The sequence below is a fragment of the Saccopteryx bilineata genome, chromosome 4, assembly GCF_036850765.1.
Source record: "Saccopteryx bilineata isolate mSacBil1 chromosome 4, mSacBil1_pri_phased_curated, whole genome shotgun sequence".
Taxonomy (NCBI): Eukaryota; Metazoa; Chordata; class Mammalia; order Chiroptera; family Emballonuridae; genus Saccopteryx; species Saccopteryx bilineata.
The window spans coordinates 273,646,613-273,664,228 of NC_089493.1; the positions used below are offsets into that span (position 1 = coordinate 273,646,613).

General features: G+C 40.9%; 1 protein-coding gene across 6 annotated transcripts in view; it reads left to right on the forward strand.

The window, feature by feature from the left end:
* SMG1 (SMG1 nonsense mediated mRNA decay associated PI3K related kinase) overlaps positions 1–17,616 on the forward strand; it is a 119,736-nt gene that overhangs the window by 17,020 nt on the left and 85,100 nt on the right. For 3 of the 6 annotated variants that reach the window (XM_066274746.1, XM_066274745.1, XM_066274747.1), the window contains one exon: positions 17,186–17,243. The exons of the other annotated variants lie outside the window; for them this stretch is intronic. In XM_066274746.1, coding sequence (XP_066130843.1) covers positions 17,230–17,243 — 14 coding nt within the window. In that variant the 5' untranslated portion in view covers positions 17,186–17,229. The remainder of the gene's footprint in view (positions 1–17,185; positions 17,244–17,616) is intronic. 6 annotated transcript variants of the gene reach the window in all.

Genomic DNA, 17,616 nt, shown 5'->3' on the forward strand with positions numbered 1-17,616 from the left:
GGAAGCATCATGCATGGTAGTTGCTTCTAGAAGACCATATTTTTTTGACGTTTATCTGTGAGACCTTTTTATTTATGTTTTAGTAGTAGGAAATGGCTATTCACGAGCACTCCTAAAAGAAATCCCAATGTATAAGTAGGAGGGTTTACCATACAGATTTTACTTCTGTTTACATATATAGTATGTTTCTTTACCAGTTTGTTGTTTAACAATGTATTTCTTACCTCAGGATACCTAGGGACATAGGTCCTGTAGGAGTTATTGAGAACATTGAAAGGAATCAGTCCATTTAAAAATCCACTTGCTGCCTGACCTGTGGTTGCAAAGTAGATAAAATGTTGACCTGGAATGCTGAGGTCGCCAGTTCAAATCCCCTGCTTTCTTGATCAAGGCATATATGAGAAGTGACTACTATGAGTTGATGCTTCTCATTCTCCCCCTCCCCCACCCCCTGCTGCTGCTATTCCCTCTCTCTCCTCTCACTAAAATAAATAAAATCTTTTTTAAAAATCCACTTACTGCCTGACCTGTGGTAGCACAGGGATATAGCATTGACCTGGAACGCTGAGGTTGCTGGTTCAAAGCCCTGGGCTTGCCTGGTCAAGGCACCTATGGGAGTTGATGCTTCCTGCTCCTCCCCCCTTCTCTCCCTGTCTCTTTCTCCTTTCTAAAAATTAATAAATAAAAATCTAAAATAAATACATAAGTAAAAAGAAATTTTAAAAAATCCACTTACTGTCTCAGTATAAATATGTTAGTAGAGTTAGAAATAGAGCCCCAGAGCCTGACCAGGCGGTGGCACAGTGGATAGAGCGTCGGACTGGGATGTGGAGGACCCAGGTTCGAGACCTCAAGGTCACCAGCTTGAGCGCAAGCTCATCTGGTTTGAGCAAAGATCACCGGCTTGGACCCAAGGTTGCTGGCTCGAGCAAGGGGTTATTTGCTATAGTCCCACGGTCAAGGCACATATGAGAAGGCAATCAATGAACAACTAAGGTGTCACAACGAAAAACTGATGATTGATACTTCTCATCTCTCTCTATTCCTGTCTGTCTGTCCCTATCTGTCCCTCTCTCTGACTCTCACTCTCTTTAAAAAAAAAGAAATAGAGCCCCAGAGTGTTGTAGATTTCTTTGTAAGGTATATTTCTTTTTAAGAAGTTTGGGGTAGGGGTCTTATGTGTAATTTGAGAATTCTATGAAGATGATTCTGGTAATGTCCTCATCTTTGCTGAGAATCAGTGGTGTGGAATATGAAATTCAGTTCCACTCAGTCATACATTCTTTGGTTGCTTCCCATGTGCCCTGACCAGGAATCGAACTTGCAACCTTGTGGTTTTGGGTTATGCTCTTAACCATCTGAGCTAACTGGCCAGGGTGCTATTAGTTTTCTTTAAAAATGAGAGGAAGTAGGGGGAGGGAAGGGACACAAAGAAAACCAGATAGAAGGTGATGGAAGACAATTTGACTTTGGGTGAGGGGTATGCAACATAATCAAATGTCAGAATAATCTGGAGATGTTTTCTCTGAACATATGTACCCTGATTTATCAATGTCACTGCATTAAAATTAATAATAAAAAAAGTAAAAATAAATACTTAACTGACTTGACCAGGTGGTGGCACCTAGAGTGTCAACCTGAGATACGGAGGACTCAGGTTTGAAACTTTGGATCGCTGTCTTGAGCATGGAATCATAGATATGACCCCATGGTTGCTGGCTTGAGTAATGCCTTGGTCACTGGCTTAGCTGGAGCCCCCTGGTCAAGGCACATACGAGAAAGCGATCGATGAACAACTAAAGTACCGCAACTATGATCATTTCTCTCTCCCTTCCTGTCTGTCTCTCTCTCTCTTAAAAAAAAAAAAAAAAGGCACTTATGTCTGAATTGCATATTTTTTCTTGATGTGTTATGAGTGATTTTTGGAACATCTTTTGGACCGGTCTCACTTGTAAAAGAAAAAAAAGTGGTAATGATGTTGTCTGTTACATTGTACATTTATTATTATTATTTTAAATTTTATCTATTGATTTGAGGAAGGGGAAGAGAGAGAGAGAGAAACAGAAATATGTCTGTTGCTGAATGTGCCCTGCAGCCTTTGTGTTAGGACTATACTCTAACAAACAGAGCTATCTGGCCAGGACATAGTACGTTTATTTTTAAAGGCAACCACAGTGCTTTTTAAGATTATTTTAAAATAGAATATTTAAAATATGTAATTATTAGAGAATCTCACATTCATGTCAGTCCCTTGGGAATATTATAGAGGAACTTTATCAAAATAACTTTACAGTCATTATCTGCCTGTTTTCAGTACTTTTTAAAGGTGGTCGTACACTTTTCTTACATTAATAAAACACTCAATTATTTCCTTAATTATAGAGTCCCAGTCCCGTTTCAAGATTATTTCTTTTGGGATTCCTGTAGTGTTTAGCTGTTAGTGATTCTTGATCTTCTCTGTTCTTAATGGTGCTGAGTTTGGCTTTTAACTGAAGAGCCTGGGGGTGGGACATGTTTCTTTATAGATTTTGTCTTTTTGTTCTTCCTCTGCTAAGTGAGGTTGTGGAGTAAGAGATTTCCTTTCAATCTTGGCCATTTCCCAGGCTGAAATGGATGTTTCTAAAGCACTTCCAGAACTTGCTGACAAAAGGGGAAGATAAGGAATGCAAATGGAACCTGAAGCAGGGTTTCTTTTTAAGGCTATAAACTAGCTTGGGTTAAAAATAAGTGCCAGGACAAAGTGAGTCAATTAACATGGTGCCTTCAATTCAGGAGCCTTTAGGTCAGCGGTTCTCAACCTGTGGGTCGCGACTCCAGAGGGGGTTGAACGACCAAAACACAGGGGTCGCCTAAAGCCATCATAAATATGTATTTTCCGATGGCTTTAGGCGACTCCTGTGTTTTGGTCCTTCGACCCCGCCGGGGCTGCTTTAGGTGAATAATTATTTAACATAAACAAAATTGTTTTTTTAAAAAAATACTGAGCATGGAATTCACATTTGTATTGGAGATTACAAGCATACATGATTTTATAACCACCAATATTCTTGATACCCACTAAGATATGAATTTATGCCAGTTGAGATAGAGGACCTCAGAATACTTAAAATAAATTAGCAGTGGATTTCATGTCTCTGTCTCAGTCAGTGATTTTCAGATTTTACCAGTCTTAGTATTTTGAATCTAAATGTTTTGCATTGTCTTAGTGGTTAATTAATAAGAATTTGGCCACAATTTTGAAAGCTTATCAAAATAGGTAAGTGAGAAAATATTAAGAACTTAATAGTATATTTATATATGATATATATATATTTTTTCTTCTTCTTTTTCTTCTTGACAGAGACAGAGTCAGAGAGAGATAGATAGGGACAGACAGGAACGGAGAGAGATGAGAGGCATCAATCATTAGTTTTTCATTGCGCGTTGCAATACCTTAGTTGTTCATTGATTGCTTTCTCATATGTGCCTTGACCGTGGGCCTCCAGCAGACCGAGCAACCCCTTGCTGGAGCCAGCGACCTTGGGTCCAAGATGGTGGGCTCTTGCTCAAACCAGATGAGTCCGCGCTCAAGCTGGCGACCTTGGGCTCTTGAACCTGGGTCTTCTGCATCCCAGTCTGACGCTCTATCCACTGCGCCACTGCCTGGTCAGGCCAGAATTACATTTAAAAATATGTGGCGCTTATGGCTTTCTCAGCCAAAAAGGTTCTCGACCCCTGCTCTGTCCACTGTGCCACCGCCTGGTCAGTCTATATATATTTTTTAAATCTTAAGTGCTAAAGTACTGTCAGGTATTTCTTGGGCATTGATAAAAAGTAAAATTTCTTTTTTGCTAGAAATTTAGAACTTACGAAGATAGGTAAGAGTTCTTTTACTGGTATAAATGCACTGCCTTGTTTCTTTTTGTATCTTGACTAAGTTAATCCTTTCAAGCTGTAAATTCCAGCTCTTATACCTGATTAATTAATTCAGATACTAACAGTCTTTGATTTCATTGGAAAGCAAAGTGATTTTAAACCAGAGCAACGTTACCTTTTCCTTTTCCATTTGAAATGGCTAAATATGGTAAATACACAGCTTATTTTAGATTTACTAAAAATAAATCTTTTACTTAAATTTTAAATATACCTTTAAAGTCAGGTTTATTGAGGTATAATTTACATGCTATAGTTTTGAGTTTTGACAAATGCATATAGTATTGTAACCATGACCACCACAATCAAACTACAGCAGTGATTTTCAATCAGTGTGCTGCAAGAATTTTTAAAATATGCAATATCTGACTATTTAATACTGACTTCCCTTAGATCAGGGGTTCCCAAACTACAGCCCGTGGGCCGCATGTGGCCCCCTGAGGCCATTTATCCGGCCCCCGCTGCACTTCCAGAAGGGGTACTTCTTTTATTGGTGGTCAGTGAGAGGTGCATCCTGTGCTCCTGGAGTACTGTATATGGTGGTGCCACAAAGTGCAGTGTCGCTCACGTACAGTACTACTTCCGGTGATGTGGGACGCACGCATCTCGGCTCCGGAAGCGCATCATATCACTTGTTAGGGCTAGCAGTGACAAATATGGAACTGGACATTGACCATCTCATTAGCCAAAAGCAGGCACATAGTTCCCATTGAAATACTGGTTAGTTTGTTGATTTAAATTTACTTGTTCTTTATTTTAAATATTGTATTTGTTCCCGTTTTTTTTTTTTTTACTTTAAAATAAGATATGTGCAGTGTGCATAGGGATTTGTTCATAGTTTTTTTGTAGTCCGGCCCTCCAGCGGTCTGAGGGACAGTGAACTGGCCCCCTGTGTAAAAAGTTTGGGGATCCCTGCCTTAGATTGTCAAATAAAAAAATGACAACAGCTAACAACAATTCTGGTGTGAACGAATTAAAATTATACCATTTTTTCTTATAACAGCAAGAAATGTATTTCTTTTGGTGTGCTGCAGAATTTTAGAAATGAGCTGATGTGTGCCTTGAGAAGTAAAAGTTTGTAAGTCGCTGAGGTACAGAATAGTTCATCATTCCCCTGAATTTCTTTGTGCCTCTTTGTATTCAACTTCTCCCAACTCTTGGTAACTACTGGTCTTTTATTTTCCTGTAATTTTATCTTTTCAAAAGTATCATAAGTAAAGTTCTTTAAATTGTGGTAAAATGTGAATATAAAATATACTATTTTACAGTTTAGTGTTAAGTACATTTATGATTTTGTGCAACCATCACCAGTATCTACTATAGTTCCAGAACTTTCCATCCTTCTAAGTGGGAAGCCTATACCCATTAAGCAGTCACCCTGCATGCTCCCCTCTTCCTGCACCCCTGGCAACCACAAACCTACTTTTGCTATGGTTTTGCCTGTTGTGCATATTTCATATAAATGGAATCATACAGTAAGTAGCCTTTTGTGTCTGGCCTCTCACTTAGCATAATCTTTTCAAGGTTCATCTATTTTGTAGCAGATGTCAGTACTTCATTTCTTTTTATGGTTGAATAATATCCCATTGTATAGGTATGTCACTTTCGTTCATCTTTTGGATATTGTGAATAGTATTGCGGAGACATTTGCATCTAGGTTTTTTTTTCTTTTTGCACGAAGAGAGGCAGAGAGACAGGAAGAGAGAGAAATAAGAGGCATCAACTCGCTGCGTCACTTTAGTTGTTCATTGATTGCTTCTCAGATGTGCCTTGATGAGGTGGGGGTGGGGAACTCAAGCTGAGCCAGTGACCCCTTGCTCAAGCCAGCAACCCATGGGATCATGTCTATGATCTCATGCTCAAGCTAGTGGCCCTGTGCTCAAGCTGGTGAGCCTGCACTCAAGCGGCGACTTCCGGGTTTTGAACTGGGTCCTCAGTGTCCCAGGTCTGTGCTCTTTCCACTGCCCCACTATTGGTTAGTCATAAAAGTTTTTCTTTGCATACCTGTTTTCAGTTTTTTTGAGCATTGCTTTCTGAGGAACTGTCAGACTTTTCTAGAGTGATTGTATCATTTTACATTCCCAACAGTAACATATAAGGGTTCCAGTTTCTCCATATTCTCACGACACTAGCTATTTTCCATTTTCATTTTTAAGTTTTCCACTTTTAAAGAAAATTATGGCTATTCTAGTGGGTGTGGCTTATCATTGTGTTTTTGATTTGCATTTCCCTAGTCACTGATAAAGTTGAGCATCTTTTTCATGGACTTATTAGCCTTTTATATATCTTTGGAATATTTCTGTTCACATTTTTTGCCCATTTTTAGATAGGTTTGTCTGTCTTTTTTATTGAATTCTGGTAGTTCTTTATATATTGTGGATACTAGGTTCTTACGATATAATACATGATTTGCAAATATTTAGTCTGATTTGTGAGTTGTCTTCAATCTCTTTTTTTTTTGTGGCAGAGACAGAGTCAGAGAGAGGGCAGATAGGGACAGACAGACAGGAAGGGAGAGAGATGAGAAACACCAATTCTTCTTGCGTCTCCATAGTTATTCATTCATTGAATTCTCATAAGTGCCTTGACCAGGGAGCTACAGCAGACCGAGTAGCCCCTTGCTCGAGGCAGTGACCTTGAGCTCAAACTGGTGAGCCTAGCTCAAACCATATGAGCCCGCACTCAAGCTGGCGACCTCGGTATCTCAAACCTGGGTCCTCTGCATCCCAGTCTGATGCTCTATCCACTGCGCCACCGCCTGGTCAGACTTCAATCTCTTGATAATGTCCTTTGATGCACAAAAATAAGATTTTTTAAATTTTTTATTTTTTTGTATTTTTCTGAAGCTGGAAACGGGGAGAGACAGTCAGACAGACTCCCGCATGCGCCTGACCGGGATCCACCCGGCACTCCCACCAGGGGGCGTCACTCTCTTGCGACCAGAGCCACACTAGCGCCTGGGGCAGAGGCCAAGGAACCATCCCCAGCGCCCAGGCCATCTTTGCTCCATGGAGCCTCGCTGTGGGAGGGGAAGTGAGAGACAGAGAGGAATGAGAGGGGAGGGGTGGAGAAGCAGATGGGCGCCTCTCGTGTGTGCCCTGGCCTGGAATCGAACCCGGGACCTCTGCACGCCAGGCTGACGCTCTACCACTGAGCCAACTGGCCAGGGCCAAAAATAAGATTTTGAAAATGCATTTTGAGTAAATCGAGAATTTAAATATATTGCTGAAGCCAGCCCTTTTTATTTCTGGCTTATTTTTTGTGTTTAGAAGAGTTATTCTTAAGATCATATGCATAGACGAAGTTGTAGTTATGTAACTCTTAGAAGACAAAATATTTACTTAATTTAAACAATGATAATAGTCATCTTCTAAGTCATTGCCCTCCCCTCTGCACACAGCAACCACTGTCCTCTTTTCCCAGCGAAAGTGTAAGTTAGTGCCCCTGTGCCTTCAGTATGTACTAGCATCTCAAACTACTAAGCAAATTAAAGCTAGTATATAACTAGTAAAGTACATGCTTTTTGATTACTATAAGAGTCTGAAGGATGAGCTGAATGATTGGCTTTTATTCCTAAAACCACAGCATTTTTTTATACTCCTAATTGGAACTTATATCAATAAACAGCTTTTTTCTTTTTGGATTTTAAATTTATAGAGTGTTGGAACCATCTTAGTCTTCCTTTTAGAGTCATTAACTCCTAATCAATGTCCTTGTTATAGTAAATGATCAAGAAAAACTATTTTTTAAAAAATTTAATTTTAGAGAAGAGAGACAGGAAGTGAGAAGCTTCCACTCATAGTTGTGGCACCTTAGTTGTTCATTGATTGCTTTTTCATACATGCCTTGACTAGGGGGCTCCAGCTGAGCCGGTGATCCCTTGCTCAAGCCCGTGACCTCGGGGTTTTGAACCTGGGTCCTTAGCACCCCAGGCTGACACTCTGTCTATTGTGCCACCACTTGGTCAGGTATAAATATTGTTCATTTTAATAAAACATTTTAGAATAGATGTGTGGATTGCAGGTTGAATCTTGAAGAAAAGTTAGGTTAAGGGGACTGCAAGAGAAAGGCCTCAGTTATGAAAATAGGCAATCATTTAGTCATCAAGTACCATAATTTATACGCCACCTAGGCAATCAGGGATACAGTGATAAGCAAGACTGAAAGGCCCCTGCCCGTCTGATTTTACAGTTTCTTGGAAGAACACTGTTAAATAAGCTTTTCTTTTTTAACAGAGACAGCGAAAGAGTCAGAGGGATAGATGGGGACAGACAGACAGGAACGGAGAGAGATGAAAAGCATCAATCATCCTGTTTTTTGATGTGGCACTTTAATTGTTCATTGATTGCTTTCTCATATGTGCCTTGATCGTGGGGCTACAGCAGATCGAGTAACCCCTTGCTCGAGCCAGCGACCTTGGGTCCAAGCTGGTGAGCTTTTGCTCAAACCAGATGAGCCCGCTCTCAAGCTGGCGACCTCGGGGTCTGGAACCTGGGTCCTCTGCATCCCAGTCCGACGCTCTATCCACTGTGCTACTGCCTGGTCAGGCTAAATAAGCTTTTCAAATGGTGTGAGAGCTAAGAAAATGTTAGGTTCTCTGGTAGCATGGGTGTATAGCAGGCACTCCTAAGCCAGTTCCAGGGGAATCAGAAACTTTCCAAAGGATAGCTGAAGGATAAAAGAGAAATTAGCTAGGGTTGGCAAGGGATGAGGACAAGGCTGTTCCAGGCAAACAGGTAATGAGCAAGGTAATTATCTTCATGGCACTGAAAGATTAGGCTAATGGGGTATGGAGTTGTAAAGGGGTTGGTGGTAGAGACTTACCTGAAAAGAGAAGTGAGTTCCATAGGATAAAGGCAGTGGGAGGACATCAGATTTATATTTTATAATACTATGTGGAGAAGAGATGGGATAGTGATGGGACACATGTCTGACTGATCCTAGTTAGTGCCATTTACTAGGAAATAGCTGATAATTGTACTGTTTATTAAAATGAGGATTCTTGGAGGAAGGGAGCGAGTTGTTTTTGAGGCATTAGAAAGAAGATTAGATCATTTAAAAAAAAGCAGTTGGATATATATGTCTGGACCTCAGAGTAGACTTCTATGATGGAGCCCTCATTTAGGGAGTTGATAGAATATATGGAGGTGATAAATAACTACTGTCATGAGGTGATAAATAACCTACATTGAGGGCAAGTATAAAGGGAGATGAGTAGAGAAACTCCAAGATTAGTGTTAGAACCAGAGAGATGGGAAGAAATACAGAGTATAACATCTCATAAGCCAAAGGAAGGGAAGAATCAGTTACATTAAATTCTCAGGATCTGAGCACTGAGGGTTATTATAAGAATTTTTATTTTATTTTTGTATTTTTCTTAAATGAGAAGAGAGGAGGCAAAGAGACAGACTTCCGCATGTGCCCGACTGGGATCCACCCGGCAAGCCCACTAGGGGGCGATGCTTTGTTGTAGCTGAAGCCATTTAAGCCCCTAAGGCAGGGGTCCCCAAACTGTGACCCCCTGAGGCCATTTATCTGGCCCCCGCTGTACTTACGGAAGAGGCACCTCTTTCATTGGTGGTCAGTGAGAGGAGCACATTGACCATCTCATTAGCCAAAAACAGGCCCATAGTTCCCATTGAAATACTGGTCAGTTTGTTGATTTAAGTTTACTTGTTCTTTATTTTAAATATTGTATTTGTTCCCGTTTTGTTTTTTTACTTTAAAATAAGATATGTGCAGTGTGCATAGGGATTTGTTCATAGTTTTTTTTATAGTCTGGCCCTCCAACTGTCTGAGGGACAGTGAACTGGCCCCCTGTGTAAAAAGTTTGGGAGCCCCTGCCCCAAGGCAAGGCCATGGTGCCATCCTCAGCGCCCTGGCCAGCTTGCTGCAGTGGAGCCTTGGATGCGGCTGGGTGTGGGGGAGGGGTGGAGAAGCAGATGGTGGCTTCTCCTGTGTGCCCTGACCGGGAATCAAACTCAGGACATCCACACGCTGGGCCAATGCTCTACCACTGAGCCAACCAGCCAGGGCCTGTAAGAATTTTTAGAAGCCCACCTCATTCCTTTGTAAAACACCTTTATGCAGGTCACAACCTGCTGAAACCTACTCATCAGCACTGTAAGAGCTGTTGAGAGGATGAGTAAGATGAAGCATGAACTCTATCTCAAATTTAGCAACCTGGAGGTCATAGTTGATTTTGCCAAAAGTGATGGATTAGAACCGGGGTCAGGAACCTATGGCTCGTGAGCCAGATGTGGCTCTTTTGATGGCTGCATCTGGCTCTCAGACAAATCTTTAATAAAAATAACTTTAAAAATATAAAACATTCTCATGTATTACAACCCATTCATTTCCTACCACTCATGTTCATAGTTGCAAGTGGCTGGAGCCAATCACAGCTGACCTCCGGGACAACACCAAATTTTTATTGGATAATGCATAACGTACACGGGTCGTTGTATGACTCTCATGGAATTACATTTTAAAATATGTGGTGTTCATGGCTCTCTCAGCCAAAAAGGTTCCCGACTCCTGGATTAGAAGAAGGTGGATCACTGTGGATTGAGGAGCTAGTAGAAGCGAAGAATGGGAGTGGATAGCAACTTTCTTTCTTTTTTTTATTTTTTAGTGAGAGACAGGAAGGGAGAGAGATGAGAAGAATCAATTTGTAGTTGTGGTACTTTAGTTGTTCATTGATTGCTCTTTCATATGTACCTTGATCGTGGGGCTCCAGCTCAGTCAGTGTCCCCTTGCTCAAGCCAGAGACCTTGGGCTCAAGCCAGCAACCATGGAGTCACGTCTGATCCCATGCTCAAGCCAGCTACCTTGGGATTTCAAACCTAGGTACTCAGTGTCCTAGATCGCTGCTCTATCCCCTGTGCCACCACCAGGTCACACAAGAGCCACACCTAGTTTGACTGCAAAAAATGAAGGCAGATTGTGTGGTGGAGGGATATGTGGGATTGATGAAGTTTTTTTTGTGTGTGTATGTTTTTAATGTTTTTGTATTTTTAAAAGGGAGACAGAAAATTTTACATATGTAAGGAGAGAATTTAGTTTGATGTGAAAGGCAGATTGTACAGGAGAAAGTATTTGAAAAGATAAGAGGTAGAGAAGTAGATAAAAATCTAATCAAGACCTCTAGAATTGGGCACAGGTTTATTATGGTAGGGTTTTTTTGTGTGTTTTTTTCTTGGTAAAAGTGAGAATGTGAGAGTGTTTGTGTGAGTGTTTGAGGGGGGAAGTTAGAAGACTATTTTGGATTCTGAAGAAAATAGGGCCAATCTCGATAATGCATCTATCTAATTGAGATGAACATCAGAGGAATTGGAATGTAGTACTTAACTGATGGATGATGGATAATTGATAATTGGGTTTATTCATGGTTGAGTGTTACCAGATTGGTGTGAGGAAAATATTAAGGGATGTTTAGGGGATTGGCAAGATTGTTAAATGAAATGATAGACCATGAAATCTAAGCTTTTTTTTTTTTTTTTCTGAGAGACAGAGACAGGAAGGGAGAGAGATGAGAAGCATCAACTTGTAGTTGTGTCACTTTTAGTGTTTTTTGTTTTGTTTTTACTCAGCAATAGGAGAATGTTTAATTATGATGCAGAAATTAAGTGGCATATTGTTGGGAGACAAAAGTAGGTTCATAGCAACATCCATGGTCCCAACTCTGTGCAACCGTAAGTTTCTCCCAGGGATACTCTGGAAGAATGCCACCCACATGTTAACATGGGTTATCCATGGGTGGTGGGATTTGAAGCAATATCTCTTCTTTACCTTTTCCTAAGTGATTTCAAATTTCTTTACAATGAAATGGATCAATTGAATTAAAAAGAAATTTATTTTTTTTTTGTATTTTTCTGAAGTTGGAAACAGGGAGGCAGTCAGACAGACTCCGTATGTGCCTGACCGGGATCCACCTGGCACGCTCACCAGGGGGTGATGCTCTGCCCATCTGGGGTGTCGCTCTGTTGTAACCAGAGCCATTCTAGCGCCTGAGGCAGAGGCCACAGAGCCATCCTCAGCGCCCGGGCCAGCTTTGCTCCAGTGGAGCTTTGGCTACGGGAGGGGAAGAGAGAGACAGAGAGGAAGGAGAGGGGGAGGGGTGGAGAAGCAGATGGGCGCTTCTCCTGTGTGCCCTGGCCGGGAATCGAACCCGGGACTCCTGCATGCCAGGCTGACGCTCTACCACTGAGCCAACCAGCCAGGGCTGACACTTGTAGTTTTTGATTGCTTCTCATATGTGCCTTGATGGTGGAGGAAGGGGTGACAGTGACTCAAGCTGATATAGGGACCCTCCTTCTTTCCTCAAGCCAGTGATCTTTGGGCTCAAGCTGGTAAGCCTGTGCTCAAGCCACATGAGCCCACACTCAAGCTAGCGACCTTGGAGTTTTGAATCCAAGTGTCCCAGTGTATCCTTAGTGTCCCAGGTCAGCACTCTATCCACTGCGACACCACTGGTCAGGTAAAATCTATGCTTTTTAAAGAAGTAAAGAAGAAAGAAAGTACTTGGATTGGGAAAAAGTAGAGTCACTGGAATTAAAGTTACTACCCCGACTGGTAGTGGTGCAGTGAATTGAGCAAGGCCCAAATGCTGAGGGCCCAAAACCCCTGAGGGCCCAAAACTCGTGGGCTGGAGTACAGGATCATTGACATGATCACAAGGTTGCTAGCTTGAACCCCAAGGTCACTGGCTTGAGCAAAGGGTCATTGACTTAGCTTGGGCTCCTGGTCAAGGCACATATGAGAAGCAATCAATGAACAGCTAAGGTGCCTGACCAGGCGGTGGTACAGTGGATAGGACATTGACCTGGAATGTTGAGGACCTAGGTTTGAAAGCCAAGGTCTCTGGCTTGAAAGTGGGCTCACCAGCTTGAGCATGGGGTTGCTGGCTTGAGTGTGGGATCATAGACATGACTTGAAACCCAAGGTCTCTGGCTTGAACCTAAGGTCGCTGGCTTGAGCAAGGGATCACTGGCTCAGGTGGAGCCCCTGGTCAAGGCATGTATGAGAAAGCAATCAATGAACAACTAAGGTGCCACAACAACGAGTTGATGCTTCTCATCTCTCTCCCTTCCTGTCTGTTCATCCCGTCCGTTTGTCCATCCCTGTCTATCTTTGTCTCTCTCTAAATAAATAAGCAACTGAGGTGAAGCAACTACAAGTTGATGCTTGTCTCTCTCCTCTTCCTGTCTCTCTCTTAAAAAATATATTTTTTAAGTTCCTAAAAATACTACAGTGGTTTTGAGAAAGAGTGTGAATAGACAGTTGTCTGAAGCAAGTCACTGGGACACAGCAAGGTAAACTGAAAAGTGCATATGGAATTTTAGAGACAAGTATACTGTGAGTGGAAGTTCCTACTTTGGTAGGATCAGTTTCAGTGGGGTGCTGATGGTGGACCCCAGATTACAGTTTGTTGAAAAGTGAAGGCAAGGAAGATAAATTTTCTCAAGAGGTTTGCCTGTGAAGAGTTTAGGTGTTTAGAAGGAGAAAGAGAGTTAAGATGTGGATTTTTTTTTTGTTACTTTTTAAAGGAAAGACTTAAGAGTGCTTATATGTTCCTGAGATGAGCAGGAGGAAAGGAGGGGTCTATACCTCAGAAGATTAGGGGAATGCCTGACAAGATAGTGGTGCAGTGGATAGAGCGTTGGCCTGGGACTCTGAGAACCCAGGTTCAAAACCTTGAGGTCGCCGGCTTGAGCAAGGGATCACTGGAGTCTCCTGGTCAAGGCATGTATGAGAAAGCAATCAATGAACAACAAAGGTTCTGTAATGAAGAATTGATGCTTCTCGTCTTCCTGTCTGTCTCTTGCTAAAGAAGAGGAGATAGGGTGAATGTCTGGATCGTGAATGTCTGGATCCAGAGGGTTAGAGTAGATATGAGTGAGGTTTACTTTGCTCCATTATGTGAGGGTGATGGAAAGGCTGTGTGTACAGTTGTAGATGAATTTTTGGACTTGTTGGAAAGAAGTTGGCAAGCAGTGGTGGAGTGTTGAAGAATTCTAAAGTTAGAATTGAGTTTGAGTTCTTGCTCTGCCTTTTATAAGCTGTGCAGCTTAGGTCAGTTATAGAACCTTGGTTGTCTTATCTGTAAAATGGTAACTGACAGGATGATGTTAAAGATTAAATGACAATAAATGTATGTAAACTGCTTGGCTAAAGTTGCCTACAAGAATTGGTAGGAGCTCAAAATTATTGATTCTGATTGAGAGTGTTATAGAATGAATGGCTTGTTTACCCAGGAGTTTTCTAGTGAAGCAGGGATCTGTAAGGTCATCCATTGGTAGTGAAAGGAAGAAGGTGTAGAAAGTTTGAAAGATGTTTTGGAAAGGTAAGACCCCTGGCTAGGGAAGCATGGACAGCATTGAAGATCCAGTTCTGAGAACTACATGAGAGTGATTTGTTCACCACCTGTTTTACTAAAGGTAATTTTGTACATAAAACAAAGGTTAGGCCCTGGCCGGTTGGCTCAGCGGTAGAGCATCGGCCTGGCGTGCGGGGGACCCAGGTTTAATTCCCGGCCAGGGCACATATGAGAGGTGCCCATTTGCTTCTCCACCCCCCCCTCCTTCCTCTCTGTCTCTCTCTTCCCCTCCCGCAGCCAAGGCTCCATTGGAGCAAAGATGGCCCCGGGCGCTGGGGATGGCTCCTTGGCCTCTGCCCCAGGCTCTAGAGTGGCTCTGGTCGCGGCAGAGCGACTCCCCGGAGGGGCAGAGCATCGCCCCTGGTGGGCTTGCTGGGTGGATCCCAGTCGGGCGCATGCGGGAGTCTATCTGACTGTCTCTCCCTGTTTCCAGCTTCATAAGAAAAAAAACAAAACAAAGGTTAAAACCTGAAAGAGTACCTTCCTACAGTTACTTGCTTTGTGTCTCCCTTCTGGTTAATTTGATTAGGGGTCTGTCAAGAGAAGGGTATATATGAGTCCTTGGAAGGGAAATAAACTACAGCAGGTCCTTGAATAGTGCTGTTTTGTTATAATGTCCATGAGATGCCATAGGATCTTATATCTCTATTATTTCAATTAGGTAAAATAGGTTTCGTTAGATGTTGTATTGCAGAACCAATCAACAGTGTTAAGTGAGGATTTTCTGTACTGAAAGTTAGTGCTTTATTATGTTTGCAAAAGATGTTATTTAAAAACAAAATTTACAGTCTTAAACTTTGAGTTAGATTATATTCAGGGATTTTAAATATAGGTGCAGAGTTAGAGGGGCATGGTCAATAAGACTACCTTTACTTCTGACGCCGGTTGCAAGTTTGGAGGATGCCCAAGACTATTAGGTAGGAAACTTCACCAGAAGTACTTACAGAGCTCATTGAAATCTGTTATGGTTACAAGTTATTACAGCTAAAGGATATCAATTAAATTCAGCCAAAGGTAAAAGTGCATAGGGCAAAGTCCAGGAAAGTTCCAAGTGTGGTAGCTTCTAGTTCTTTCCTTGTGGGGTTGTGAACAGTATTACTTTCCTGGTGTTGATGTGACAATACAAATGAAGTATTACCACCCGTGGAAGGTCATTCCAGCTTTGGTGTCCAGAATTTTTATTGGGGCTCCATAATTGGCTGCCTCCATTGTGGAACTTAGTCTCCAGCCCTTCTGGCGATTGAGGTAATTCATGTGACTGTAATCCCGTACCATAAATCATCACATTGTTATACTTCCTGGTGTGATCTCTAAACCCCTGGTGAATAACAACACTCTTATTAGGCATGACGTTCCAAGAATTTAGAGATTACCTTCCAGGAGCCCAGGATAAAGAGTAGACTTCTCTTTGGGAAAGGTAAAATTCTTACCATTTTATAATAGTTAAATATATTTTTATATTTGAGTCTACAGTTGAGAGTTTGAGTAATGATTAAAAATCGGTGGCCCTGACCGAGCAGTTCAGTTGGCTAGAGTGTCATCCTGATATATCAGGGTTGTGGTTTCGATCTCTGGTCAGGGCACATAGTCAACCAGTGAATTCCTAAATATATGGAACAGCAAAGTGATGTTTCTCTCTCTCCCTTTTCCTCTCTCTAAAATCAATTAAAATATTTTTTAAAAATTGGTAACAAAGAATCCATAAATAGATCAATATTATACACAATACTTAAGAATGTCTTATCAAGAATTATTTAAACTTACTATTTTAATATTGCAAAGCGATGTAAACTCACTTTGTAACTTTGTCATGATGATTCATTGTTTCATTAAATTTGAACTTACTATTTTCTCTTGTGAGAAGAATTTTGTATAATAATGAAGTCCCTGAGTCTTCCAAATGAAATTTTTGGCCTTAGACTCATTTTAGAGCAGTGTTTTTAATGTGAAAGTGATGTGATACACAAAGCCTAAGGTTACACATAGTTTTAGCTTTTTTCTTATCCCTTATGAAAGCAAGTCTGAATCCAGGTGAGTGAGACATCAAAGGGATAATAACCTTGAATTTATTTCTAAAAACGGTAAATTATTTCCAAGTGGTATTAACTTGTTATGAAAAACAGCATATCCTACAACTGTTTTATGACAGTGACATTACCTTCAAGTGCCATTGCTTTAGTGACTAAATGTATTCCCACCTCATTGGCTTTAGTGCAAATCTCATTTCCTGGTTGATACCATTACAAATTAGATCTCACTGTGAGAGCAAAATTTCTTAATAAGCCTACTTAAAAACAACTGGAAATAATATGCTTATTCTCATGGCACCACCAGGTGTTGTGTTTGCATCAAGTCATTTTGGGGTGCTTTGTAGAAATGCTTCCTGATAGGGAATTCCCTGACTTCATACTTTCAGAGTGGCTTTTTTTTTCTTTTCTTTTTTGTTATTGTTTATAATGCTTTCAATAACTAGACCACAAGACCGCATTTAGCCAGGAGATAGTTTCCTCTGACACATGGTAGATTGTTGATGAAAGGCCTAAGGATTTGTGTCATTCAAAATTATATGACCTCTCAGATTTGTTACATTTTCTGTGTATGCTGAGCATAGGTCACTAAAATGAGTGGTAAATATATTTGCATGTGATTTGTCTGTTATATTCAAACATTTAAATTATGTGTTTAAAAAAAATTTTTTTTTGGTTGCCACCCTAAGCTTCTATCCTAAGGCATAGAGTGGCTTTCTGTTTCAATTTTTGCTTCAGCATATGAAACCTAGAAAAGGGCCATAGTTTGACTAAAAGCACCTAACCCATGAATGATATTTGCTTCATGTTTGAACACAAATGTTTTAATCCACTGCCTTCACTAATAATTGTAACTACTGTCTTACAGATTGACTTGATGCAAAACATCACAAAGGCTCCATATTATACAGTATGCGATTTTTGAGGTATGAGCTTTAGAAACTTACCTCTCGTGTGGCATGTACATCAGGCTTTACCTTCAGTTTAATTAAACATTTTGGGGAAATTTATGCATTTCTTTTTTTCTCTCTCTTCATAATATTTTTAGAGTATTAAAGGGGCTGTGAAGGTATTTTTGAATCCTTATTCTGGGGTTCTTAATCTTAACAAATAAATTTCTTTTATCACTAAATTGAGACACTAATTCTGGCAGATGATACAGCTTTTTCAGGCTTTTATAACTAGCTTAACATTTACACCTGCTTCTTTGAGTTCAGATCTGCATTTTCTATTTTGTGCTTTTGATTGCCTCATTTTAAGTACTCATTTCTGTTTGTTAACAGATTTCTGTTTATTGGA